At 41.6% G+C, this 27,608-nt stretch overlaps 3 protein-coding genes across 5 annotated transcripts; all 3 read right to left on the bottom strand.

The window, feature by feature from the left end:
- Window positions 1-949: 949 nt before the first annotated feature.
- LOC124273738 (platelet endothelial aggregation receptor 1-like) lies at window positions 950-12,082 on the bottom strand. 3 transcript variants are annotated; one of them, XM_046709042.1, is made up of 5 exons: window positions 12,031-12,082; window positions 3,935-4,002; window positions 3,448-3,729; window positions 2,578-2,704; window positions 950-2,138 (listed from the first exon to the last, which is right to left on the bottom strand). In XM_046709042.1, the coding sequence occupies exons 2-5, from the start codon at window positions 3,993-3,995 to the stop codon at window positions 2,081-2,083; spliced, it is 528 nt and encodes a 175-aa protein (XP_046564998.1). In that variant the 5' UTR covers window positions 3,996-4,002; window positions 12,031-12,082; the 3' UTR covers window positions 950-2,080. The 3 variants fall into 3 exon arrangements, with proteins under 3 accessions (XP_046564998.1, XP_046564997.1, XP_046564996.1); XM_046709041.1 differs by having other exon boundaries at window positions 3,935-4,026; window positions 12,031-12,081; XM_046709040.1 differs by lacking the exon at window positions 12,031-12,082 and adding an exon at window positions 4,209-4,275.
- Window positions 12,083-12,469: 387 nt separating this feature from the next.
- Window positions 12,470-15,736, bottom strand: LOC124273739 (platelet endothelial aggregation receptor 1-like). The gene is made up of 3 exons (XM_046709043.1): window positions 14,929-15,736; window positions 14,284-14,398; window positions 12,470-13,532 (listed from the first exon to the last, which is right to left on the bottom strand). Exons 1-3 carry the CDS (start codon window positions 15,734-15,736, stop codon window positions 13,277-13,279), a joined length of 1,179 nt encoding a protein of 392 aa, XP_046564999.1. The 3' UTR covers window positions 12,470-13,276.
- Window positions 15,737-25,648: 9,912 nt separating this feature from the next.
- Window positions 25,649-27,319, bottom strand: LOC124273740 (platelet endothelial aggregation receptor 1-like). Its single transcript, XM_046709044.1, has 2 exons — window positions 27,270-27,319; window positions 25,649-26,667 (listed from the first exon to the last, which is right to left on the bottom strand). Exon 2 carries the CDS (start codon window positions 26,570-26,572, stop codon window positions 25,649-25,651), a length of 924 nt encoding a protein of 307 aa, XP_046565000.1. The 5' UTR covers window positions 26,573-26,667; window positions 27,270-27,319.
- Window positions 27,320-27,608: the final 289 nt, after the last annotated feature.

Consider the following 27,608-nt stretch of genomic DNA (forward strand, 5'->3'; position numbering starts at 1 on the left):
GCTATATATAGCTTTAATGCTCTGTCAGTTGTAGAGCGAGTCTGCTGGTATACAGGGAACAAGCGGGACCTCGGACACAGAGTTTTGGCGTTTGAATTCCTCCCGTTGTTGAATCATTTTTCTTTTATTCAATCCAAAGATGAACGTCAACGTTCCGAGCGAAAACGCGGTTTCACTCCTGGTGGAAAATGTTTCGGAGGATAATCAAGTCTCATTATTCTCACCGCTGCGTCGTATATTTTTTTAGAACTGATGTTTTCTTCTGGAAGACGGATGGCTACAATTTACCTACATTCAAAAACTATACCGATTTAACTACACTTGACTGGATCAGGCCTGGACATAATAGAGCCGCACTCCACTGAGAATCGAGTCGACTGTCGACTCTGTCACGTTTCAATTTCAAATTTACACTATACGTTTACCGAGAAATCTGTTCCAAAAGAAACCACCAATTCATATTGAAATTGTTCTCAAATTAACTTGGTTTATGTGCAGTATATTAAGTGTATACACCGGAGTGTGGCAATACACTTACTCTGGAAGAATTCAAATTACTATAGCAGTGGTAAAATGTATATTTACTTCAACTGGGCCGATGTTTCTCATGGCGGACAGATGTCCATGACAATAAACTATAGTCAATAACTACAGGTAACTACAAGGAAATGTTTGCACCATTATAATCAATCCACTCACGCACGTACACACGCACGCACACATATATACATGCACACTAAACGGCAGTTATCAGTTTTCACAGGTTAATGTGTTGAAAAACGGCGTTTGTTTCTTGCATAATCTGAAGGATTTGTGGCCGAAGAATTTCAACCGTTTCACGTGGCAACGTTACATGGTTACACGGCCGCGCGCAGCGATATTAAAGATACATGACGGCGGTCTGTAAATAATCGAGCCTGAACCAGACAATCCAATGATCAACATCATGTGCATCGATCTACGGAATTAAGATGCGATGACATGTGTTAACCAAGTCAGCGACCCCGAACACCCGATCCTCTGTTACATTGCCCTGGATGTCTACCAAATCTGTTCTACAGGTATGGGAGATGGCGTCACACATCATTACTCTTTCGCAACCAAACCTTCCACTGCAGTTTCGAGCATAACGTTCCCCACGACCTCTGTAAACACGGCGTCTGCCGTCTGTACAGTGAAGCAAAAAACGTGACTCGTCACTAAACCGAGCACGTCTCCATCGGTGTTATTGCCATACTCTGTGTTCTTGAAACCATTGAAATCACAGCCGATGATGCTCATCAGTTAGAATGACTGTGTCGGGCGGATGCATGCAGCGTGCAGACAGTTCCTCACTGTCTGGGCTGAAATCCTTCGCCATCCCTATCATTGCTGCAGCTGTAGAGGTGACCATGGTAGATCTATCATATGAACCTGTCCTGCTCTGCAGTTGTGACACGGGTTAATTGGACCTGGGTCACGTGTTGACCCGTGTGTGTGACATATTGTCTAGTTTGGTCTGTCCATAACATGATTGTCTTTTTATGCCGCCGACGCATGACGCGAATATTGCTGTACAGCGCCAGACAACACACATTGCTACCACTGGGACAGGAACACATGCTTACCCTTTTTACAAATATAGGGTGTCGTCTGAATTTCAGTGGTCCATTCATATAGTTATCGCCACTAGTTTGCCTCAAGACCGGTTATCTGAGGTTTACGTTTCATAGATTCATCGTTACATTGTTTCATTTTCTTGATTGAAATTTGGTTGTTCAAAGTTTCAACATTAAAGAGTCCCGAAAACAGTATTACGATTATTGTTTGGCCTAGCTATGAGAAATAATCTTGGAATGTCTTGTCTATATCTTTTGACGGTGTAAACAAAGGAGGAATATTTGTCCTTCATATCTATTCTTATCCATCATTATTCTCACTTATTTGCGTAAGTGTGAATAGGAGACTTTATTATGTGTTTTAACGTGGTGATTACCTGTTTTTTTCTAGGGTTTTGGAATAAACGAAAAGTAGTTTAGCCGCCAGGTAAAAGGATATATTATTTAAGCAATCACATTACACGTCACGCTATATCTTCAGTCTAAGTAGAAAATGAAATAAAATGTATGTTAAAGTCACACTTACATATTTTCTGTCGACTGTAAAGGAAAGATAAAAAGTACTTAAACAATTTGAATACTTGTACGAGAAAATTCTACAAGTCATTGTACCATTCTGGCATATTAAAGATAATACGTGTTTGCAATCCTTTATACAAAAAGACATATTTTTTTCCGAGAAAATACTTGACATTGTCAAAACAATATTTAACTGTCTGGCAAAAGAAATCACATTATTGAAAAGTATGTTTTGTTGATAGATACTTCAGATCATGGTCTTAATACAAATTCATCTTGTTTTGCAGAAAAATCTTGTCTCCTTACAAAATCCTCCTCCCTACACACACTGGATTCTGTTTTAATGCATTAACTTTCCCGTTCACAAAGCCTTCAGGCGCCAGGAGCATAAGTTTTTTCTGGGTACGACAAACATTAGACGGCTAAACAATCGTGAATATGTGAGTAGGTGTATTCTTACCATATATACAATGCGCCTATTAGTAATAGGATGAATACAAGCACACTGGCAGCAAAACCAGTACCAAGTCCTGCCCACTTTGCTGCTGAGATCTCCTGTGCCTTTCCTGTGTGTGGTTCCTCCGTAGCTGTATACAGATTATTACAAATAACCAATGTGGCGGTTATTTCTAAAAAGATAAGATGGTGTGTTTTATCTTCATTCAAGACAAGAGACCATGTATACTGACACACTGTCTCTGCACATTAATGAAGTGGCCCCAGGTCCAGCACGTTGTGGGGTACAGATAAACACCCACTACTTGAGACTACTCTGTTTACAAAACAATAAGCATATCATCTTTCAAGTTGCTAGAGAGAGAGCGAGTTGGGTTTTACGCTGTATTCCAGCAATATCACAACGTGGGACACCAGAAATGGGCTTCACAGACAATGTACCCATGTGGAGAATCGAAAACGAGTCTTCGGCGTGAGTGAATGCTTTAACCATTGGGCTACCCCGCCGCCCCTCAAGTTGCTAGAACATGTATGTGCAGCTTTTAACAGAAATGAACAAAATGACTGATACCAAAATGAACAATATATTCATAATGATACGGAAAACAAAAACGCGATTTGGGTTGGAAATAATTCGTTGCAGGACATAACTGTGTCTCCACATTCTCATTTGTTTACCTTTTTCATAATATTGAAACATGAGAAACATATTAATATGATATTAAAAATATGCATTTGCCCTTTTGAAAGGAAAAGGCGGAAAAGTTCGTATCACGTCTGACGTTATTGTCATGCGGAGATATATTATATCAGTCTGTGAAAAAGGTACACATATTTCATGCGATGAGCCGAACTGCATTTGTTTTATCCATACCTGGAATTTCACAAAACGTTCCTTTTTTGCCATCTGTGCATCCCCTTGTGCACTCTCCAGCTTGCTGATTGCAGATGTTGTTGATGCAGTTCTTGCTGCACTGTCTGTTGCACTTGTCGTCATACCAGCCTTGAATACATCCTTCCGCACAACGTCCACTGGTCTTGTCACAGTAAATACGGTTCGTACCAGAATATACTCTACATCGCGTAGAACAGTTTTTGGCACAAGCGTCTCCGTATGTTCCCGGTGGACAGATTGGATCACCTCTGACATGTAGTCCTGAAACAGCATAAACAACTTTACGAGGAAAGAAAACTTCTTCCGGATTACATGATCCACAAACAAATACACGAGCAAGATAAACATATCTGTATCATCCACAAATGACTAAATTACTCATTTTCTATTCCAGGGACATTCGGTTTTCAGTATTTTCAAAATATATGTGAATGCTTAATGAAGACATTTTTATTCACACACTCACCCAGTATGATCGATAGTAGGCTCAGTATCAGCATTGCTGAGGAGATATCCTGCCCTTTCATCTTTCGCCTGCAATGATATACGTCACGGGCACTATGGAACAGCAATAAGATAACATTACATTTTTCTGGGTAAAGATATGTTGTGATGACATTGTCCCCCAGTCTAATATGGTTTGCAGTCGAAAATGCACATTGATGGTGTTGCGTTATCGTCACTATCCATTAGCGTGTGTGTGTGAATTAATTTAAACAAGTTCAGAAGTGGTTATACACCTTTCAAATACCGATGTCTTCTGTTAATTCCGATGGTTCCACAGTTACAATCCAGTTTTGCATTTTTCACCATTGCTTTAGAAAATATGTTATGTCATTATTTTCACTTTATACGATGTTTTCAGTTTCCACAGTGTTTTTGTGAACTGTTCAAAATTCTCCGTCCCTGACAACTTTTGAAATAGATGATGGGAATCTAAGATGGTATTATTGGTTACAGTAACTGCTCGGTTCACATTTTCACCTTATCCTATCATGATCTAAAATTATTGATGATGGAACTCTTTCACCTCAAATTGACATGCGCATACATACGTCCGTAAAGAAAGAGCTAAATCTTTGTGTTAATTGGTCGTTGGTTATGTGGGGTTCGAAGGTTGGTTGTTTGTTATTTAACGCGGCACTCAGCGATATTCCACCTACATTGCGGCAGTCTGTAAATGATCTGGTCCAGACAACCCAGTGAACTACAGTACGAGCATCCATCTATAGAATTGGGATACGATGACATGTGTCAACCAAGTCAGCGAACCTGACCACCGATCCCGTTAGTCGCCCCTTACAACAAGCATGGGTTACTGAAGATCAGTTCTAATCCGGATCTTCAAGGGTCGAAGGTCGAAGGAAGGATGTCACAATCTCCCGATAGTATATTATTTCAGATTCATGTGAAGTGAATACAAAACTACTTTCTAATATAAGTACAATAACAAATTCCCCCTTTGTGCAGATTGCGATATTAAATATCATAAACATGAATGAGTGCATATGTGAAACGATTCGGGATGAAATATGAAATCGATTAAGATAAGTGTTTCTAGTGCATCGTTCCACAGTTATTATTTTACAGATTTAAGATGAAAAATGCAGCAGAGAGGGTTTGGGTGATCCTCGCACAGTCAGGCTGGTAAGGCTCATCATCATCTCAGGGCCCTCGCCCCCTCTACACGCATCCCAGACAGCGAATGGGACTTCTCCTTGGAAACACTGCCTAGTCGAACCCACCAAGAACTTTCCGGAGAATATGTAGACTCCCCAACACTGCAGCCTTCTGCATTACCCAGAGTGTCGGAAAGGCTGTGCTCCCAGTGGAGAACCCGGGCACTCTCCTGATCTGCACCAAGATATCAGGAGGTACCAAACCAATGACACCGATAACAATGGGGAGCCTGACGACAGTGTATTTGGGATGCAAGCGAGACATTTCAAAGGCGAGGTCTGCATATTTATCATGCTTTTCCTGAAATTTGTTAATCACATTGATGTCAAATGGGACAGAAAATTCAATGATATAAATAAATTCACTGGCTTTATCAAATAGCACAATATCAGGTTTGTTGGCAGGATTCTTCTGAGGCTGTATATGGGCCTATTCCACAAAAGTTTGACAGCACCATTTTCCATGACGCCCTGGACATGTTCAGGGTCGTACCATGGATGGACCTCGGGAGTCAAAGCCACAAGCATGGCGGAGACGGTAATAAAAGCAGCGAGCCATGCCATCATGTCTCTTTAGATGTGCCGTTTGTGCCAAGGAAGGGCATCCACTGACAAGGTGTTGGACAGTCTCTGTAAATTCATTACACGGTCGGCATTTCATGTTAATATTTTCCTTAAGAATCACATTTTGGCGATTACGAGTGGGAAGTGACTGGTCCTGAGCAACAAAAACGAAGCCGTCAGTTTCACATTTGAGACCAGCCGACTACATCCAGGCAAAGGAGTCGGTGGGATTGCTATTCTGTTCCACACACTGCATGTACACAGGATGCAATCGAGATTTGTACTCAGCCCGAAGTTTTTCTTGAATCTGGGCATTTTGGAGCTTCTCTCAAACTTGCATTCCAAGATAGATGTAGGCCGGATCTTCCACAAGATGCTCAATAACTCCTTCCCCCCTGTAACTTGACTGATCCATCATAAGTTACCTTGCCACGTTTCAAATGAAGAGTACTACATTTGTCGAGCCCAAATGTCATGTAAATATCATTAGAAAAGGACTCGACAAGGAGAACCAGCTTTTTCAAATTGGTATCTCCTTTGGCAAGGAGCTCGATGTCATCCATGTAAAGGAGATGAGTAAGCTGTGTTGGGGATCTGTGCTGAGGAGATCCGGGATGGTAACCCTCCTCTCCATTGAGCAGAAAGCTCAAAGGATTTAGAGACAAACAAAAAAGCAAAGAACTAAAGGAGTCCCCCTGGAAAATCCCCCTTCTGATTGGAATAGATTCCGAAGTCTGCACCTGCCCTTGCGAGTACATCTCAAGTTGAGTCGACAAGCAACTCATTCAAGACTTGAGTAAATCAAGTAGTCGCTCAGGGAGGTCAATACACTGAAGAGACTTCAGAATCCATTCGTGAGGGACAGAGTCGTATGCTTTTTTGTAGTCAATCCAGCACATGGAGCGGTTGCGGTGATATGGATTAGCCTCTTCCAAAATCATTTTTTGTACAAGAAGTTGATCCTTGCACCCCCAACATCCCTTTCTCGCCCCCTTCTGCTCTCTGTAAAATATATCATTGGAAGAGCAGTAAGATGACACGAGATTTGTTAAACACCCTGTGAAGATTTTATACTGTGTATTTAAACATGTGATAGGGCGGAAGTTTTTAGGATCAGACAAGTCTCCTTTTTTGGGAAGGAGTATTGTGCGACCTTTGCAGAACCATGGTGGAACATCACCTGTGTCCACAAGAGAATTGAAACAGTGAAGTAATGGTGTTTGGACACAGGGGAACAGTTTCCAGTACCGGTTTCGAATGCCATCAGGCCCTGGAGCTGTATTCGATTTGGACACTTTTCAGGGAATCTGGTGAGATGTAACAGACAAACGACCTAGTTACTTTCTCATGTATTGCACGTTCATAATCACGGACCCATGGTGCCTCCGGGTTACAGTCGCCGGGTACAGACCACAACTGTTTCCAGAACCTTTCATTGGCATCCATGGGAGGACGTTTATCATGTTCACCATCACCGTTTGTTTTAAGTTGCCTGTAAAAGTGTTTTTCATTATTTCTAAAAGGTTTTCTTTTGTTTGATGAATATATTTTTCTTTTCCCATTTTTGTCTTTCGTTCAGTCCAAACATATATTTTTTCCTTCAGGGAATCGACAATTTGGAGAAGTATCTTTCCTTTAGTTGTTTTGTATTTCAGTTTTAATTTTCTCCAAATTGCCTTTTGTGTTTTAGACAGGGGATTCCCTGATGATCTTAACTTCAGGCAAAGCTCTATCTAGGAAGTATATTTTCTAGTTTATTTTTATTATTATTATACTGTCCCCCAAAAAGAAACGCATCATGAAAATAGCAATTTCATGTAGCAATGAATTAAAACGTGATTCATTTTACAAAAGGTTTTGCTCTGTTTATGAGTACTATGGTGTTTATGTTTTGAAACATCACAACAAAACGCACCATCCGTAAAATACCCATAGTTCACAGCATGATTTTCAATTTCGGCGTGCAGTGTCACAGAATACACAATTCACATGCAATGCACGTGAAAGTTGGGGATCCGATAGTCTCAATGGTGGGTATAAAAGGTTGATCGCTGTCTGTCGATTATTCACTGTATTTGGAATATTGTCGACGAACGCAAAATGGCACGTCTAAGTGACGCCAACCGTCATATCGCCATTGGTTTGCTTGAAGCTGGCCAGTCTCAACGTGCAGTTGCCCGACGCATGAATGTTCACCAAAGCACCATTTCACGGCTCTGGGAGAGAAATCGCCGCAGAATTCGGTAGCAGATGCCTCTCGTAGTGGGTGACCTCGAGCGACCACTGCCGCACAGGATCGTTACATCCGGGTACATCACCTGCGTCATCGAACAGCTACGGCTACCACTACCGCTCGACAAATACCCGGATTGAGCAGGCTTTCTGCACAGACCGTCAGGAACAGGTTGAGAGAGGCTGGTTTACGTGCCAGAAGACCTTATTTTGGCCCTGTGCCTCGACAACAACATCGTCGACATCGAGTTCAATGATGCACCAACGTTCAGGCCTGGAACCTACCGAATTGGCGCAGAATCTGGTTCAGTGATGAATCACGATTTCTACTGGAACGACGCGATGGAAGAATGCGGGTGTACAGACGTCGACGTGAACGTTTCGCCGACGCTTGCGTTCCCCAGGTGGACAGATTCGGCTGGGGCAGTGTTTTGATGTGGGGAGCAATCACCTTCCGTAGGAGAAGTGATTTGGTGATGATCTTGGGCAACCTGACAGCTCAATGGTATTGTGACAAAATCCTACGCCCACACCTCCTTCCAATCATTGATCGCCAGAGGGAGTTGTTTCAACAGGACAATGCCAGGCCCCGCACAGCACGTCACACTAGAGACTTCCTCCAGAACCACAACATCAATGTGCTCCCCTGGCCCTCAAGATCACTGGACTTAAACCTGATCGAACATCTAGGGGATGCCCTGGACAGACGGGTGCGACGCCGTAACCCTCCTCCCCAGACACTTCAGCAACTCGCACAGGCACTACAGGTAGAGTGGGCTGCGATTCGGCAACACGAGATTCTGAGACTTATTCGTTCGATGCCGTGCAGTTCTGGATGCCCACGGTGGTCACACGAGGTATTGACTTCAGCGCCACCACACGTCTCCATGTGATACTCAAACTGCCTTTCCTCGAGTTGGTGCCAAAGACGGATAAGTCTGCATTCCCAGTGTGCAATTTCGCTATATTTCATTGACTCATAAAGCCTACAAGATGTTTCAAAATAAACATAAAAAAACAGTTGAAGTTCTTATATGCGTTTCTTTTTTGGGAGAGTATATTATAGGATATTTATATAGCGCACATATCCACGCAATCGTGCATGCTCAAGGCGCTGGTATTTTTTCCCTCCATCATTGGATGGCAGTCTCAAAGGCACAACATATTATCAATCGCAACTCCCTTGGGTGTATACAACTCTTGCAGCCACTAGGTGCACCGAGTTATTGTGGCTTTCTCATCCCTAACAAGGTACCCATTCACAGCTGGGTGGACTGGGACACATAGTCACAGTAATTTGTCCAAAGTCACTGCACGTTGCTGTACCCGCAGCTAGGTGTTTGCACGTATTCATGTGGTCACTATCTGGTCACATACCAACGGATTCGTGTGTTCTCTTAAGTGCACAGGGCTGTGTACTGTACACTAGGGGTTGTGACAACACTGAAAGAGTCTGCACAGAAAGCTGACTCCAAGGTTTCTACACCCGGTCACAGGTGGGCTCGATCCCGACACCTCAACCTCGCTGGATCACTAGCCTGGCGCCTAAGCCTGCTCGCCCACCGCGCCCCCAGTAGGAAAATATAATAGATACATCGATTTATTTGTGATTTCTCATCCCTTGCATTAAGTTTATAGTATTCAGAAGATAGCATCGAAGAAAATTTAATGTGATGTATGTTCCTAATCTACAAGCCCTCGAAACACCGATCTCTTGAAGGAATACCCTGAGGAAGTAAATCATTGAAGCTATCCAACAACGTGTTCCCTTAATCGGTAAGGAATTACCGTAAGGACGTATGCAGTTAGATTCGATGTATCATAGTTTCATCTAATATACTGAACATCATTGAAAACGCACCACTTATAAAAGTTCATTAAAAGCACGTGTAAGGAATTGATATTGATACCGCCATTTGCATTCACACATGCAGTTCAACGTCTCCTCATTGAATCAATAAACGTCCGAATAGAGTTTTCGAGGATGGCATTCCACTTCTGTAGTAGTGCAGCCTCAAGTTCCCAGATGTTTCGCATCTGTTGTCGCCGCGAAAGACTTTGACCATACATCTGGCGACTGTGCTGGCCAATGAATAACCTGGATGTGTTGTTGGGCCAGATACTGCATGGAAAGTCTTGTTGTGTGTGCCCGTGCGTTGTCCTGTTGGTATGGACATCTTGGTAGTGATTGAAGACAGATACCATGTGATTCTGAAGAATCTGCTCACTATAATAAAGGGCATTAGCTTTCCCTTGACAGACATGAAGGCAGTCCTGTGATTGTAATTTATCCCGCCCCAGACCATGACACTCCCACCACCCTAAGGTCTGTCTGAACCACACACTCATCAGCATAACGTTCACCACGTCTACGCCAAATACGTAATCGGCCGTCAACATTACGTAGATGAAGACGTGACTCATCAGTGACTACCATACCATGCCATTGTTGTAACCTTTACTGAAAATGCCTGCTAGCCCATTGTATACGCTCATTACGGTGTCTGTCAGTCAGAATTGGTTCAACGTAAGGTCGTCGAGCATGGAGCCCTGTAGCGTGTAGACGGCGTCGCACAGAGTCAGCGCGGATGACCCCCATGTCAACCTTGAACTAGTGCAGCAGTCCTGGCAGTCGGCAGTGTTCAATCACTGATATGGACAAGGTCAATGTGGCGATCCTGATGGAGCGTCGTAACACGTTGCTGCCAAGGTCATTGAAGGTCACGGGTGCTACCTGTCTACTGATGTCGACTATGAAGCCTAACGATGGTGGAGTGGCCAAATCCAAGTTGTCGAGCAATATCCCTGCTGCTGGTGCCAACCTGAATCATGTCTAGTGCACGTTCTCTTTCGTGAGGTGTTAACCTCGGCATCTCTGTCCTCGTTTCACAATCGTTAGTGAAGCAATGAGAATCGGTTCTCATACACCTGCTTTTCATATCACATGACATTTGCGCTTTTTTCGTGGCGTGGCTGCATGTTGATGCATTTTGGAATTAAGAGTTATACTGTGGACAGGAATTTGTTTCTAAAGCATTTTTTTCAACTGGACATGCCCTTCGACTTCATGTTAGTTATATTCATTGATCATTATCATGCTGAAATCCATCTTGATGAAAATATGGACCATTTTAGACTGGTGCGTTTTCAATGATGTTCAGTATAAATCTTGGAGAATTGAATTTCGCGAATTTCGCCGTCATAGGTCTGTGTTCCCTCATCGATTTAAAGGTTGCCCGAGATACAGATTAGATACATATTAGAAGCAATTTCTAGAGACAAGGTTTGTTTTCATTTTCAGGAAAGAAACAATTACCATTGCCAAGGGCGATAATGAGGCAATTTCCAATGATAAAATATATAAATGGCTCACTTTTGTTCAAAATAGTTTATGTGAAACTGGGCTATGTTTAGTTGGCACAGAGCTTCATACCATCATCCTCGTTAAAGGCAGCTAGTTCAAGCAATGTCAAAAATATAAAGAGGCAACATAGAACACAGGTGAACGTAATTTTCCAATAAATGATTGTGTTTTTAAATTATGTGAAATGAACAATGTTGGCGTGAAATACCATTATCGTTTTAAATGGACATACTATCCATGCTGATGCTCGAATTTTTTATATCTTGTTCAAGTAATAATATAAACCAAACATGCTCATAGAACACAGAACTGTTTAATTCTTCAAGACTCTTTATTCAGAAGACATTTAATATACTGATATAATCGTGAACGTTGTTAAAGCTCCTTGTTAACATACTGTCCTCTGTCCGCTTCATTATGTTTTGTGTGTTTGTACCTCAACTGACAACGTTGTTGGTTTGACTGTGGTAACGTTCTGTTCCGTTAAAGGCATCGGTGAATGCCAACCTACATACACAGTGTAGCAGTCGCACAATATCTCATATACAAATTGGTACATGTGGGATATATCTTTTCTTCTTTTACTCATGATATTTTAGCAGTGGCCAGGAAAAGATCCTATTTTCAATGAACGTGTACGTACCCTTTTACTGTGGAACTGCATGAAAACTTTTAGCAAAACTCTTTCATTCGTACAAACAAAATATTCGTGTAAATACTCACAATCTGGAGTCACAACTTACTCCTACTCAACCGCTCCAATGTATCGTTGTGCAAATAAACTGAGCATGCGTGTCAAAGCCAGCACGTACATTGAAATGAGCGCGGTCTCAAGGAAGAACGTCTTTCACTCTGTTACAATAGGCTATTTATACATATGTCTGCGTAACTCCATTGTCACCGTGTGTACTATACTGTATGGATTATACGTGTAGACGTATTAGTCAGTATAGTGTGCTGGCTTGGTAAAGTAACGATTTATAACTTGCGCTTAGACTTAAAGGCACTTACGAGATTGTAATAGTTTAAAACCAATGGACAAGTGACAAACTATTATCGACATATCATCAGCGTATCGTAATCAACAACAAAACATATTTTAATGATATATTTATGTTAGTCACAGATTTGAAATCCATTTTTTGTTTTATTTTGTATCTGTCCAATGGATATCAGTGCTACGCTTTGGCTCTATGTCTGTATCAGGGCATTACGTTGAAGGGGCACAGGAAACCGTGATAATTTTAACTTTGATATGAAAAGAACAACACTTTATTGGCACAAAGTATACAAAAATGCATTTCGAAATGAATTCAGGGAATTGGTTCTATTCACAGTTATTCCAGACGTTGATAATCTGATATTTACCCCAAACAATAAATGTCAAAGTCAGGGATACTGCATTTACATGTGTGAGAGAACTCATGAGACAGTGAATTACAGCAAATATACAGGCCAAAGAACAAAACTCAGCTGAACAATCCAAAGCATAAACATAAAAAGACAATGGACTAGTCTCATAAAAGGAACAAACCGACATTGTAAATACTTTACAAAACCTTACCATGAGCTTACTTCATTCACTAAGACCGAGAACGCATCAACTATTTACAAGGAGAGAAAAATAAGTAAGGGGCAAGTTCACTTCTGAGTCCATCAAGTATTTGGTAGGTTTCTGGATGGCGCAAACTATAATCAACAAACCCCCTTTAACAATCGCACAAACATATGTTCGTGTAACGCAGCCAAATACTGGTCAAAGCAGATGTTTGAGTAAATGTAACAGTGATCCCAGTATCATGACTACTTGCAAAGGTACCGATGTGAACATCGGTTAGATCAGTGATAATGTCTCTATGTGTGTGGACACCTTTGAAGCAGATAAGATCCAAAAAGCACAGTGTAGCCTACGGGCTATCTTTCACACCTCGAAAGTGGTAGTGAGGAAGGTTGCATTCACAATTATGTTTCACTGGACATTCATCTGCACAGCTGGTGTTATATATTTGACATACGTTGGTTGATCGCCGACGCCGTTGTCCTTCACTAATTCAGAAGAGCCACCTGAAGAAACTTCACTGCCGAGAGCTACCTGCAGCTGTTCCGCCAACGGAGGAGTAACATCAGAGGAATCACATTCTTGGTCCACATCTTCATCTCGAATTTCGTAATATCTGTTTGATGGAGGCTGATACTCTACTATGTAGGTGTCTGCTTCATCGTTCCTGTAGATTAATTGAAAAGGTTCGTGTAATTAGCTGCAGTGAACGAAAATATATGAAAAGACAATCGGTAAATAGGAATATAACACTCGCGTCATTGGTGAACATCCGGTTTGGAATTCTCCTTCAGCAACCCAGACAGAATGACAAAATCATGCTGACGTGATTGATGCATGTCATCTCATTCCAGTTTGGTAGATCAATGCCCATGATATCAATCACTGGATTGTCTTGTCCAAACTCAAGTAAATTACGTGGCAAAAGAATCGACTTGTCACCTTATCACCGACTACATATGACCAGAAAATAGGTTATGATTATCATCTTACAAACAAATCATTTTCCATTAACTTAAATTGCATTCGCCACATATTATTAATAAAGAGAGTCTAGGGATCAAAATGATGAAATTACAGAAATCAGAGTTCATTCAAAAGGTGCATAAAGAGTCATTTAATGAGACAGGAGTCAGAAGACACGTCTTTATGCACTTACTTTAAAGCAATAACTTTCTTTTGCCCGATAGTTTATTTGCAGACGGCAGCCATAGTGCGTCATGCAACTAACAAATGATACACTATTATTGTGTCACGCTTTATGCATCGTTATACATGTACTCAAGCCGATATATATCATCATAGATTATTGCTTTGTTCAAATGCATTTGTGTATGCACAACCAACATACGTTGCTAATTATAAAGTAGAAATGTGAATACAGGCACGAGCTGGGGTAATACACTTGCTCCACTCACCTTCTCTTTGACCAGTATTTTACAAACCAAAATGCACACAGGATGCCAGTAACAAGAATCACTGCTGACAGGCCTATTGTGATATACTTGATATCAAGCTTCGGCTGATCACCTGCTGAAAAACAAAACACCAACAGTGTGACTCGTCATTTCCAACGAATAGCAGAAGTTAAGAAATAACATTAGTAAACGAAAACAGTACATATTTAACTCCACACCATCGTACGCATAGGAATGAATCACACGTACGAGATCTACTCTGTATTTTCTGAAGTACACTTTTTATGTGTACATTTCGAAAACAATTTTATTCGCTCCTATTGTGAAAAGTATAGGATTTATTTCAGTATGTGCATCAGAGGCTGACGAATACACACGTATTAGTAATCATCTTTGATGTCATGATATGGGTTCAGCAAGAAAACATGGTGCATAGGATCCTTATGTAAAATGAATATTTGATTATAATAAACTTCAGACATGCAATGCAAACATTTATGATAAATCTGTAGGGCAGGCATCTATGAGACACTCGTGTGTACAGGTAGATTAGCCTCTGCGGTCAGTTTTATTACATATTTTCAGGTATTCCTGCCCTTTCTTTCTTAAGAATTGTGTTCGATTTTTTGTGCGTCAATGTCTTACCTGAACATGTTACGACTTTAAGGCAGACCTCCAAAGGGCAGTCTTTAGTACAGTTAGGTGTACATCCTTGGTCAATAATATTACATCCTCTGACGCAAGTTCCATATGTCTGATTACATATCCCGTCAAGACAAACTTCACAGGAGATGTTACAAAATGCAGCGTAATAACCGATAATGCAACCTTTGGCACAGGTTTCGTTTCCATAGCAAACATTTTCGAAGCATTTCTCAAGACAGGAGCAGTCAGTCCCAGCATACCCTGGAGCACAGCCAGCTGCACACGACCCTGACACAATGCAGGACATATCTGCACACTTCCGGTTACATCGAGAGGAGCAGTTTCCACCATACCATCCATCATTACAACCGTGGATACAGTCTCCAGTGTTGTTGTCACATTCGGGGATGCAGTTGATGGATGCATTTTGGTCACACTCCAAGTCAGAAGTTTTGTTGGGCCCAGGACGACAGTTGCCACTGCACACCTTATCACACCAATGACCATAGAAGCCAGGTTTACAGCCTCCGCCACATCCAGACACACAAGATCCTGCACAGTTCTCACATGACATCTCACAGTTCAGACCCTGGTATGGATCATGACAATCGTTACACATCCCTGTAGACCTGTTACATGACTTACATCTCTCAGAGCAATTCTTGCAGTCAAGGCCATAGTAGGAGTCGACACATCCAGAAACACAGGATGTCGAACTCAGCCAGCAGTATCCTCCATCACATCCACCTTCACACACCGTACACTGTGTCCCAGGGTTGTGGCATGGTATGTTGCAGCGTGTGCCCATGAATCCTGGAACACATCCCTCTGTGCAATACTCGATGCCCGTCTCTGCGAGTTCACACAACTGACGTTAGTCTGTCTCACAGTCCCTGAACAACATTATTTTCCCTACTGCCTAGCCCTCTCTGCAGTGCTAAAGCCCTAAATAAAGCAAGTCTAGATTTCCTCAGGTTCAGGGTCTGTTAACATCTGCAAGAAAATTAACTCACTTTGGGGGTCGGGTTACAAAGTAAACATATCTAACTATCATGGCTGGCCGGACCAACATCCTCACCAGTGGTCTGGAATCTTGCCTCACATTTTCATCTGTTAACTCTTAATTAACAAGCACACTGGGTGACATGAAGCTATAGTGGAGGCCTTGTGCACAGTTTCTGGTTTGAAGAGACAAATCAAGCGAAATCTTGGGGAAAGGTTACTCCTGAATGTTATGTTGTATAAAGTATTGTTTCATTGTCCAACTTGGGTCCACACATAGCAGCCCAATTGTAAATGCGGTTAAGGATTTAATTGTAATTAAAACAAGGGTTATTTTTCTTATTTCTGATATAAGATTATTGTGTGAAACTCTGGTGTGTTTTGAGTATCTCTTTTTATCTAATTGCTCAACAGTAGAACATATGGCAGGGACCTAGCACTCATGAAGAGTGAGTGAGTGAGTGAGTTTGGGTTTACGCTGCATTCAGTAATATTCCATATATGGCGGCGGTCTGTAAATAAGTCGAATCTGGACCAGACAATCCAGTGGTCAACAGCATGAGCATCTACGCAATTGGGATACAATGACATGTGTCAACCAAGTCAGCAAGTCTGACCACCCGACCCTGTTAGTCGGAAGAACCAAATTCAAAAGGCACAGCATCTCGGAATTAAATCTGTTTACCTTCGTGATGTGACGCATGCAAGGTAAAATCTAGTGAGGATGATCTAGTATCTAGAAATACCCAGTACATCTTCAAGCGTAAGACAGACGCTTGCCTTTTCACTTCCATTGAACAGTTTGTTTAAAAAATGGTGGTTATCTATATCAGCTTCGCATATTATACAAATGGAAACTTTTGAATTTGGAGATAAGTTCAAATTCATAAATAATTTTGTTGGTGTTCCACACTGATCTTGCACCTTGGTCATCTAGTGTCCAAGTGACATTGTGGGCTGCAAGTTTCCCAACAGTAAAATGTTAGGCAGTAGGGCACTTGACCGGCCCACATGAGGTGATGACAGCATGGAGATAGGACAGGGCTTAACAGGAGGGCCAATAAATATGCCTTTCACTTATAGCGTTATCTGATGGTTGTATGATGTGACTTCTAATTGGTAATGACCCCAGCACGTGTAGCCCCAATGCAGATGTTCTTAGTCTCTGAATCTCTGGTCTCCCTAGGGCTCCTTTTCAATATAAATGGGCTTGTTTGTTACTATCCAAATTATATATATTCAGAGACTAAGCCTTAGTCTAGGGCTATCGCCTGATGACACAAGATGAGAAATTACTTGTATACATACTAAATACAACTGGAATATTCATATCACACACACGCACAAAAACACGCTCGCACACAAACACTCACACTCACGCTTAATCGCTTTTTAATCTGGTAGATAAAATATCCCCACAGGTGATTTTAAGTCGACATGTGTTCAGTTCGACTAACTTTGTGAATATCTATTCATATATAACGTGCTTGTAATAACATTTCTCATATACTGATCTTACCATTTGATGATGAACAATGAAGACTTAGTAAACTTACCTCGTGTAATCAGTACAGTGAATGCTAAACACAGAATCGCCAAAGACGTCACGAAGTATCTAAAAATAGAAAGCAGCTGTATGCTCATATTCCATATATCATCATAGCAAACATATTTTGGAACTGATATTTTATACATTAAACATAACTCACTGGTGACGAGCGAGGAACATCTCCATTGCGGGTGCATCCAGCTGACTGATGCAGCCTAATGTGCGACCACCAGTCACGGACTCGGAGTTTATACTGCCGGTTAACTGTTATCTTCCGTTCAAGAGGGAAATAGAAATCAACCAGTCCATGTGCACACTGTGGGCGAGCTAAATTAATGAAAACAGTTTAACTGTCAGTTTTGCTTTTAGACGAAAACATCAATGTTATTTGGCTGCGTTATATCTCAAACAGACATCCAAATTGTATACTCGGTATTTGCCTTGGGTTATAGGTTTGCGTTTATATTACTGATTCTCTGAGAAGTAATTTAGTCGACCTGCATCATGTCGTGTTGTCAACCCAAGCAAGCACGCCTCAATATCACTGTAATACTACTCAAAGGGATAATGAAACAATATCACACGGATTTCATTCACACCAATACAAGTCTTAACCGCTCAAGAAAGGGAAGACGTACATATTGGTGGATAACATTAAGGACGTTGGGTTCGCCCAACTCGTTACGGCACCCGTTGCAGTTTACCGACGTTTATTTGGTGATCCTCATTCTCCGTCATTGTTCCATTCTGTCCATTACCGCATGGGTAGGTTTAATACATTGAATCAGTATAACATAACAGAGGAAGCCAAACTATTACACTATCAATCTTGGATTTGATTTTCGTAAAGCGTTTTTATTGTGAATATTTGGGAATTCATGAAATATTCTTTGTTTACACCTTTCCGTCAAGTATTTTGTGAAAAACGAGTGAGCTATATGTGTTTGTTTACGAACTGCTGTTGAGCATAAAAGCAACCTCTTTTAGCTGATGAAAACTCATGAAATATCATTTGCATACTGAAACATTTTGGTTGTAGTTTTCATATCCAGAGGACTCATTTTTGTCCTTGATTAACACTGAAGGTTTGTTCCCATACCGTAATAGCACAGGAATACTGACCAAAGATGTAACACGTTCACTCTGTCCCCATCAACATTCACCGCCAAAGAAACTTGTTGCCACTGTTGCCGTCGCCAGCGCATGTTCCGTTATAGGCCGTGAATTCGAGTTAATATGACATAAGGGCAACGACGTCTCATTGGTAGGAATACTGTATATAACAATATAGAGATTAATCATTGGGATGTTTTTCATTTCTCTCCTTTGTAATAATTAGAATTGGATTTCAGCAACCCATGCTTGTCGCAAGAGGCAACTAATGAGATCAGGTGTTTCAGGCTTACTGAACTGTTTGACACATATCAACGTATCCAAATTGCGTAGATCGATGCTCATGTTGTTGATCACTGGAGTGTCTGGTCCAGACTAGATTATTTAAAGACCGTCGGCATTATAGCTGGAACTTTGCAATGATATTTTTGAGGAGTGTATATTCACGTAATGTATTTGTTCTTTTCAAGTGCTGAGACAGTGGATAGCCTAGTGGGTATCGCGTTCGCTCGTAACGCTGAAGATCCGGGTTCGATTCCCGACATGTGTACAATCTGGAAAGCCCATTTCTGGTGTTCGGCAAGGTGGTATTGCTGAAATATTAAAGTGGCATAAAACCATACTCACACACTCACTCAGTATCTTCAAGTGAATTATGTCTTCAAGACGACTTCTTTATTGTCAGGAACCCGGCGTTTCGGAATATACCTACGTCTTGTAATGTAAGCTGTTATTTCTGTTTTCAGATTTTTTCCCTTTGCAAATGATATTTTTATATTGTTTTTTCTATTAATGTGTGTGTGTGTGTGTTCATGAATTTTATCGAGGCAGCATTAATGATGAGATAACAATGATAGCACTTAGGGGTTGGGGTGGGGTGGGGTGGTGAAGCATTTCGTATTTACTTAATAGTGATTCTGTTACAATCTAAGTACCTACTCTGCTAGGCCGCGCGGCTTCTAACAAAGTATTAAACATACAGAACAACGTATTGCTTAATACAGAACCCTATTTTGTGATAGGTTGGTTGGTTTGTTGTTTAACGCCGGACTCAGCAGTATTCCAGCTGTATGGTGGCGGTCTGCAAATAACCGAGTGTGGACCAGACAATCCAGTAATAAGCATCATGAGTGAACATCGATCTACGCAACTAGGACACGATGACAAGTCAGTGATCCCGTTAGTCGCCTCTTACGACAAGCATGTGTTACTGAAGACCAATTCTGACTCGGATCTTCACGGGGAAAGGGTTGTGGTTTTCGTTGATGTAAGGTAAGTAGTGTCACCCTTTAGCATTTGTGTATAGTTGTACCTTATTTGTTCCCACGTCTAGTAGACCGCCCGTAGTGTAGTGGTTAGAGTGTCCGACAGGAGATCGGAAGGTCGCGGGTTCGATCCCCGGTCGCGTCATGGCAAAAGTCGTTAAAATATGGTACTTGTTGGTCCTGGTGCTCGACATTAATGGGTACAACAAGGACTGGTAGGCTCGGAGTCAGTATAATGTGTCTGAGCTTCAGTCTTGGCTAGTATAAGAAGCCACACATACACATACACACGCATGCACGTCGTCATATGAGCGAAATATTCTCAAGCACGATGTAAAAACCCCACTTCATCTCACCAAGTATGCAAGCATTTTTAGTATTGGTGATTTAAATGAGAAAATGAATTTGTGAGTGGCTGTCCCTTCGAAGGGGGTTGACGTAGCGTAAAAATATTGTCCTCTGAGAGGGTACGTAAGTCCAAAAACATTTCAAGTAAATTTAAGTCTACCAGGTTTTTAATCGTAGTATATTTGTCATTTTAATGTATTTCTGAATCTCAGCATAAACGCCAATGGCTGAAAGGATTGTGTATATCCAGCTAGGGTCCATGCAGGTAGCAAAGGCACTGTAAGTCCCCATGGTCCCTGGTATGGTGATCTACTTTCAGTTGTTGGCGATTACTAGCCCATTTGTCCCAAAATAGTTTTCTACTTTTAAAGATATATGCTAACTAGTTTTAACTCAATCTGTGATAATCTAGTGGTTTTACTGTCCTTCGTTGACAGGGTTTTATATATTATATGTATTACTATGTATTGTGAATATAGAACTAGTTTTAGTCAGAATATGGCTGAAATATTGCCGATGTGACTTTAAATGTTAACTCACTCACTCACTCACCTCACCAACTCGCTTATAACAAACTGGTTTCAGTGCCCCACCCATAAGCTTCATATTTAAGTCGAACTGTGCCTTCAAAAGCGAAACAAGATGTACGAGTATAAGGAACTAGACTTAGTGGGGCCCTTTGAGTTCGTTATAACCGTATTATACTAATCAGTACATATTGCAATTCTGTATAAACCCCATATTGTACCGTTTACCCCACCCATTTTACCGTTATTCTGGTTCGTCTGGGAAAATGTACATTTACACTCGTGTTTGTCGGTGGATGTTATAAAACAAACAGTAATGGTTACTCTGTGTTTGGATGCTACGGTTAGGTCTACTAATGCCTACAGGGAATAATAGCTACAACGTTTGCAGTGACAGCGATACGCTTACCTGCACACAAGTAGATTGTTCCACTTAGTGTGCACTATTGCCTACAAAGGGATTAGGGGAGGCCAGCAAGGAGAGTAAAGAGTAAGATCAAGAGTATTAAATCGTTAGCTAGCTTATGTTTTGATAATTCCATACGCATTTAGTTCTCACACGAGAAGGAAATTGAAGAGTAAAGTAATTAATAGAGAGATTATTAAAGGGAGAAGGAAATGTATTGCTTTAAAATTGAAGAATAGAGTAATTAATTGAGAGATTATTAAAGGGAGAAGGAAATGTATTGCTTTAAAATGCTTGTGATACAAATCTTCATTGCAAATCATGGCAAATCCCAAGAAAGTCGAATACTTCACATCACAGAAAGGAGGACAGCAGGTACTCTTGGAGGGATACCGCTACAGACTCAACAACAGGCGACAGACGTGTGTACACTGGAAGTGTGTTCAAGGTGACTGCTTTGGCAAGTGTACGACAGTCGGACAGTTTGTTCGGAATCAGACCCCACACGACCACCCACAAGAAGACCAGGTAGCCCTGAAGATTGCCAGTTCCCTGAGGCAGCGGGTACAGACTGAGACGACGCCAGTTCAGGTGATCTACGATGAGGAGATTTCCCGACTTGACCGAGGTGAAGCAGCAGCAGTCAAGTCGTTCCATTCTATGAAGAGTGGACTCTACAAGCAGAGACGGAAGATGATGCCGCCACTTCCCCAGACGCTCAGCGAGGTGAATCTACCCGACTTCTTCAAGGAGACTACAGATGGACTGCCCTTCCTCTGCATTGATGACGGTGATGATGACAAGATTCTCTGCTTCGCCACAAGTGACCGCCTGACCCTCCTGCAAGAAGTGGACACCCTCTACATGGACGGCACCTTCTACTCCTGTCCTCCTCTCTGGGATCAGCTGTACGTCATCCATGGCCTAGTCGGAGGAAGATGACCCAGTTGGTCTTCTGTCTACTGCCGAATCGTCAACGCCGCACCTATGAACGCCTGCTACGTCTCCTGAACGACAAGATCCAGCAGACAACAGGATCGCCCTTCAACCTGATGTCATCCAGACGGATTTCGAAATCGCTGCCATCAACGCTGTTGAGACCGTCTTCCCCAACTGCGACGTCCGTGGATGCTATTTCCACTACAGCCAGGCTCTCTGGAGGAAAGTACAGAACCTCAGCTTCAGCGAAGCCTACCAGCAGGATCCTGAGGTCCACAGATGGGTCCGACGAGCAGCAGCACTCCCCCTCCTCCCAGTGGCCATGGTACAACATGCCTGGATAGAGGTCATGGACGACGCCCCTGCCATTGGACAGAAGGATGAGTTCCAGGACTACATCACCAGCACCTGGGTAGACGACCATGCACGGTTCCGAGCCGGACTATGGAATCACCACGACACCAGCGGCCCAAGAACGAACAATCATCTCGAGGGTTGGCATTCGCATCTCAACAAGACCGTCCAGAGAGCCCACCCGAACATTTTCGCTCTTGTGAAGGTTCTGCAGAAGCTGGAGAAAGCGGAGAGAAATAAGCTGGTGCAGATGGCTCATGGCGCCCGTCCCCACCCGCAAGAGGACGTACACAGAAATTGACCAGAGACTCACTCGTCTGAAGGCCCAGCTGACATCTGGTATCAAGACACCCCTGGAATTCCTGACTGCTGCAGGATATTTGATCAAGCTAGCTTGAAAACCACATGACTATGTTGATGAATGTGTGAAACTGTGTGTATACATGTAAATTACTTTTGGTTACCACAATGACTTTATTAATGAATGTGGTAGTTGACTGTGTGAAAGATGTATATATGTATATATAATCATGAATCAAATTAAGTTTTAATTACATTTTAATCCAAATAAATGATTATGTTTATTTATGTAAATTTATTTATCTCAAAACAAACTACTATGTGAAAGATATGAATAAAGTTTAAGAAAATTAAGAAAAATATGACAACAATGTGAAAGATATGTATATGAATGTACATATGTATATGAATGACCAACTAAATGTCTCTCAACATGGAAAGTTACTGTTTTCTATATACTGTAGGCATTAGTGCACTTTGAAATAGGACCATGCCACTTTATTGAAAGGTTGAAGGCAGGTGCAATCAGCAGCACTGGTGCGTAAAGTTGTTTATTTAACACTGTAGGCATTATTCACTGTAGGCATTAGTAGACTCCACCGATGCTACAGGCGATATTACTTGGGTATCTCGTAACAGTGACTTGATTGTTACGCCGCTTGTAACAATATTCCAGCAATATAATGGTGAGGGACACCAGAAATGGGCTTCACACATTGTACCCATGTCGGGAATCGAATCCGGGCCTTCGGCGTGACGAGCGAACGCCTTAACCATTAAGCCATACCCCACCGCCTCATCTCCATATAACGTGTTAATGACGTCTCAGGGAACACGGGGTCACAGTTGTTGAGTACAAAGTAATAAGCAGAGGCAAGTGTGAATTAACAAGGTGACCTCAATTTCCTCAAACTGTACCTCCTCGTCTAGTACAGTTTTAAGGGTGTAAGTTTTGTGTTTTGTTACTTTCTTTGTCTGGGGCGTTCACTCGTCACGCTGAAGACCCGGGTTCGATTCCCCACGTGGGTACAGTGTGTGAAACCCATTTCTGTTGTCCCCCGCCTTGAAATTGCTGAAATACTGCTAAAAGCGGCGTAAAACTAAACTCCCTCTTTGGTGTTGAAAAACTTGAAGGTACCTCAACTTTTGTTTCACTTTTCCTTCGTTTCGCTTCGAACACACAAGTCACGTTTCATCTCACTCGTCAATCATCTTGAACAAAAGGGGTGTTTATTGTCTTTGTATACTTTTTACACAAATGTTATTGATATGGTACTCTTGAAAACTTTTTACTTTCATTTGGTTTCTAAAAACGGATCGTCATCATTGAAGAACGAGTGTATACCACTTTTAAGTTACCCTTGATTTACATACTTAAATACATAGGACACAGATACAAGCCAAGACTCCAACATCAATGAAAACCAGCAAAAAAAATTTCAGGGCTTGAATGTCTCCATGCTGATCTAACATGAAGGGTTCAGAAGGACCATGAAAATGGAAGTCATGCTTCCTGTCATGAGGTCTTTCTGGTGATTTTCTGTCAATCTGATTGTGTATCCTATAAGAAATATATGCGACTTTTTGCTGTTCTTCTTTCGTTTCTATTTCAAGAGCTCACGAAGAGCAAAAGCTTTAGGAGGGACCTAACTATTTGAGCATTATTGAATGATTTCATGTCAGCTTAAGTTAAACGTCTTGGTCAAAATCCTTGTTTCCCATTTGCCAAGAAAAAGCAAGAATTTCTATTTGACATAGATATTTATTAGATAATAGAATACAACAAGGAAATATGTGCCATGTTAGTTTACATTACATAAATCTTCAATACTATGCAAAAGAAGTAGGGGATAGTGGGAATCATCAACAAGCACCGCCTAATCCATGTGATATTCTCAAATGGATGGAAATGCTCATATATGCGTGGGGATAGATCTGATGGAGTCGAATGGTTTGCTTGATGAGATGCTGGTAGAGACTAGGTCATTAAAGTGGTATGGGCTCCAACTTTGCACTTTGCTTCCAACATCACTAATATAAGGTGACAAACATATCTATTGGAGAGGCATTAATGGATTAATCGGGGCATGCTTCTAATGAGTCGCCGTTGTCACCTTGACTCATGTTGTTGCCCAAGAAAGTGTAATCATATTTTACTTGTCCATTTCTGACGTTTCAATAGACGTGATTAGATGTCACTTGACCGGAGACTAGCGACATGTGCTGAGCAGGTTAGACGACTGATCTTGTGTGCTGACGATTAGATGCCTGACTCTGAGGGTGTAGATTCGAATCCCGGATGGGACTCAACCTAACAAAAGTACTAGAATCTGTACTTTACTAAGAAAGTGTAATCCCAAATATGACATATTTTACATTTGACCACGTTCTAAATGACATTGCTCATATGAAATCATATCTATCACCCAGACTTTATGACAAGTCCCTGACTGCAACGGAACGTAGGTCAGGTCATAAGGGAATTTGTTATTAAGATGTAAGGTAAAGAAACATTCGCAGTCTGTTCTGAACATTGATGTACATAAACGACGTATTATCAAACCTTTATTTCGTTCGTAGAAAGCAATACGCATTGCTATCATGATGCCAGTTAGACAAAGCAAACACGCTGCTAATGCCCCGATGGTGATTGCGAACAGTGGATGGCTCTCACTTATGGGCTCTGAGGAAATAGAAATTAAAGTCAACATTGTCTATCTTACATGGTAACATGGTCTGTACGATCCACTTTAACTATGTTCACATGAATATTTGAATGTATTAAATTCACACGAATGACATGTGAGGCAAGCATCTATGCATACAGGAAGAAGATTAACATCTGCAGTCAATAATATTACATACTTCAATGCACGTTCCTGAATTCGTAACAAAAATGTTCTTCTTACTTTGTGCTTCAAAGTCTTACCTGAACATGTTCCGACTTCAAGGCAGACCTCCAAAGGACAGTCTTTAGTACAGTTAGATGTGCATGTCTGGTCAGTATTATTACATCCTCTGATGCAGGTTCCATGTGTCCGATCACATACACCGTCAAGACAGACGTCACAGGAGATGTTGCAAAATGCACCATAATATCCATTGATGCAACCTTTTTGGCACAGGTTCCGTTGTTTGGATGACAAACATGATGGATGCAGTTCTCAAAGCAGGAGCAGTCAGTCCCAGCATACCCTGGAGCACAGCCAGCTGCACACGACCCTGACACAGTGCAGGACATATCTGTACACTTCCGGCTACATCGAGAGGAGCAGTTCTCACCATACCATCCGTCATTACAACCGTGGATACAGTCTCCTGTGTTGTTGTCACATTCGGGGATGCAATTGATGGATGTATTTTGGTCACACTCCAAGACAGAAACTGCAGTTTTGTTGGGCCCAGGACGACAGTTTTCACTGCACACCTTATCACACCAATGACCATAGAAGCCAGGTTTACAGCCTTCGTCACATCCAGACACACAAGATCCTGCACAGTTCTCACATGACATCTCACAGTTCAGACCCCGGTATGGATCACGACAATCGTTACACATTCCTGTAGACCTGTTACATGACTTACATCTCTCAGAGCAGTCCTTACAGTCAAGGCCATAGTAGGAGTCGACACATCCAGAAACACAGGATGTAGAACTGAGCCAACAGTATCCTCCATCACATCCACCTTCACACACCGTGCACTGTGTCTTAGGCTTGTCACATGGTATCTTGCAGCTTGTACCCATGTATCCCGGAACACATCCATCCGTGCAATACTCGATGCCCGTCTCTGCGAGTTCACACAACTGATTTTCACATCCTCTGCTGCACTCTGACATGCATCTCGTGCCAAAGTATCCGACCTCACATGGTTTTGAGCAGTCTCCGTTATTGTCACAATCTGGACAATGCTGACCATTACCGCATTGCGTTGCTGTAAACAAAGAATAATAGAATCAGTATTCAGGTCATGACACAGATGGGGAAGCATAAAACTGACACGATCAAGGCAGGACTCATCAAACATGGGACACTTATGTTTCTTCAATATGCATCAAGTTGTATATTTCGTCACACACACACACAAATATATATATCATGATACCTAGATTTCAGACGTTTTTTGAAATGTGAACGAGCAAATTGAGCTGGTAATAAATTAATGTTTAAGCTTGAGTTCACTACAGTCAAAACGTGTTGTCTCATAATCGTGTTAACTATGGACATTGTTCGTGCTATTGCCTGATCAAGCCATCAGACACAAGATGGGAGAAATTACTTGTATACAATACGAAATACAACTAGAATATTCATGTCACACGCATGCACAAAAAACGCGATCGGACAGATACACTCACACTCACAGTTAATCGCTTTTTAATCTGGCGGATAAAATATCCCTATAAGTGATGTTTAAGTCGGCATTTGTTCAGTTCAACTATATTTGTTAATATCTAGTCATTTCTAAAGGGTTAGTAATAAAGTATCTCATATACCCATCTTACCATTCTATGATAGAAGGCATAGTACACTTACCTCGTGTAATCAGTACAGTGAGTGCTAAACACAGAATCGCCAAAGCCGTCAGGAAGTATCTAAAATAGAAAACAGTGGTATGCTCACATTCCATTTATCATCAAAACAAACAGATTTTGGAACTGATGTTTTATACTTTAAGCCTACTCACTGGTGATGAGAGAGGAACATCTCCATTGCGGGTGCATCCAGCTGGCTCATGCAGCCTAATGTGTGACCACCAGTCACGGATTCGGAATTTATACTGCCGGTTAACTGTAATCTTCCGTTCAAGGGGGGAAATATAAATTAACCAGTCCAAGTGCACACTGTGGGCGAATAAATTAAAGCAAACTGTTT

The sequence above is a fragment of the Haliotis rubra genome, unplaced genomic scaffold (genome assembly GCF_003918875.1).
Source record: "Haliotis rubra isolate DU_JTF1 unplaced genomic scaffold, ASM391887v1 Scf1834, whole genome shotgun sequence".
Classification (NCBI taxonomy): domain Eukaryota; kingdom Metazoa; phylum Mollusca; class Gastropoda; order Lepetellida; family Haliotidae; genus Haliotis; species Haliotis rubra.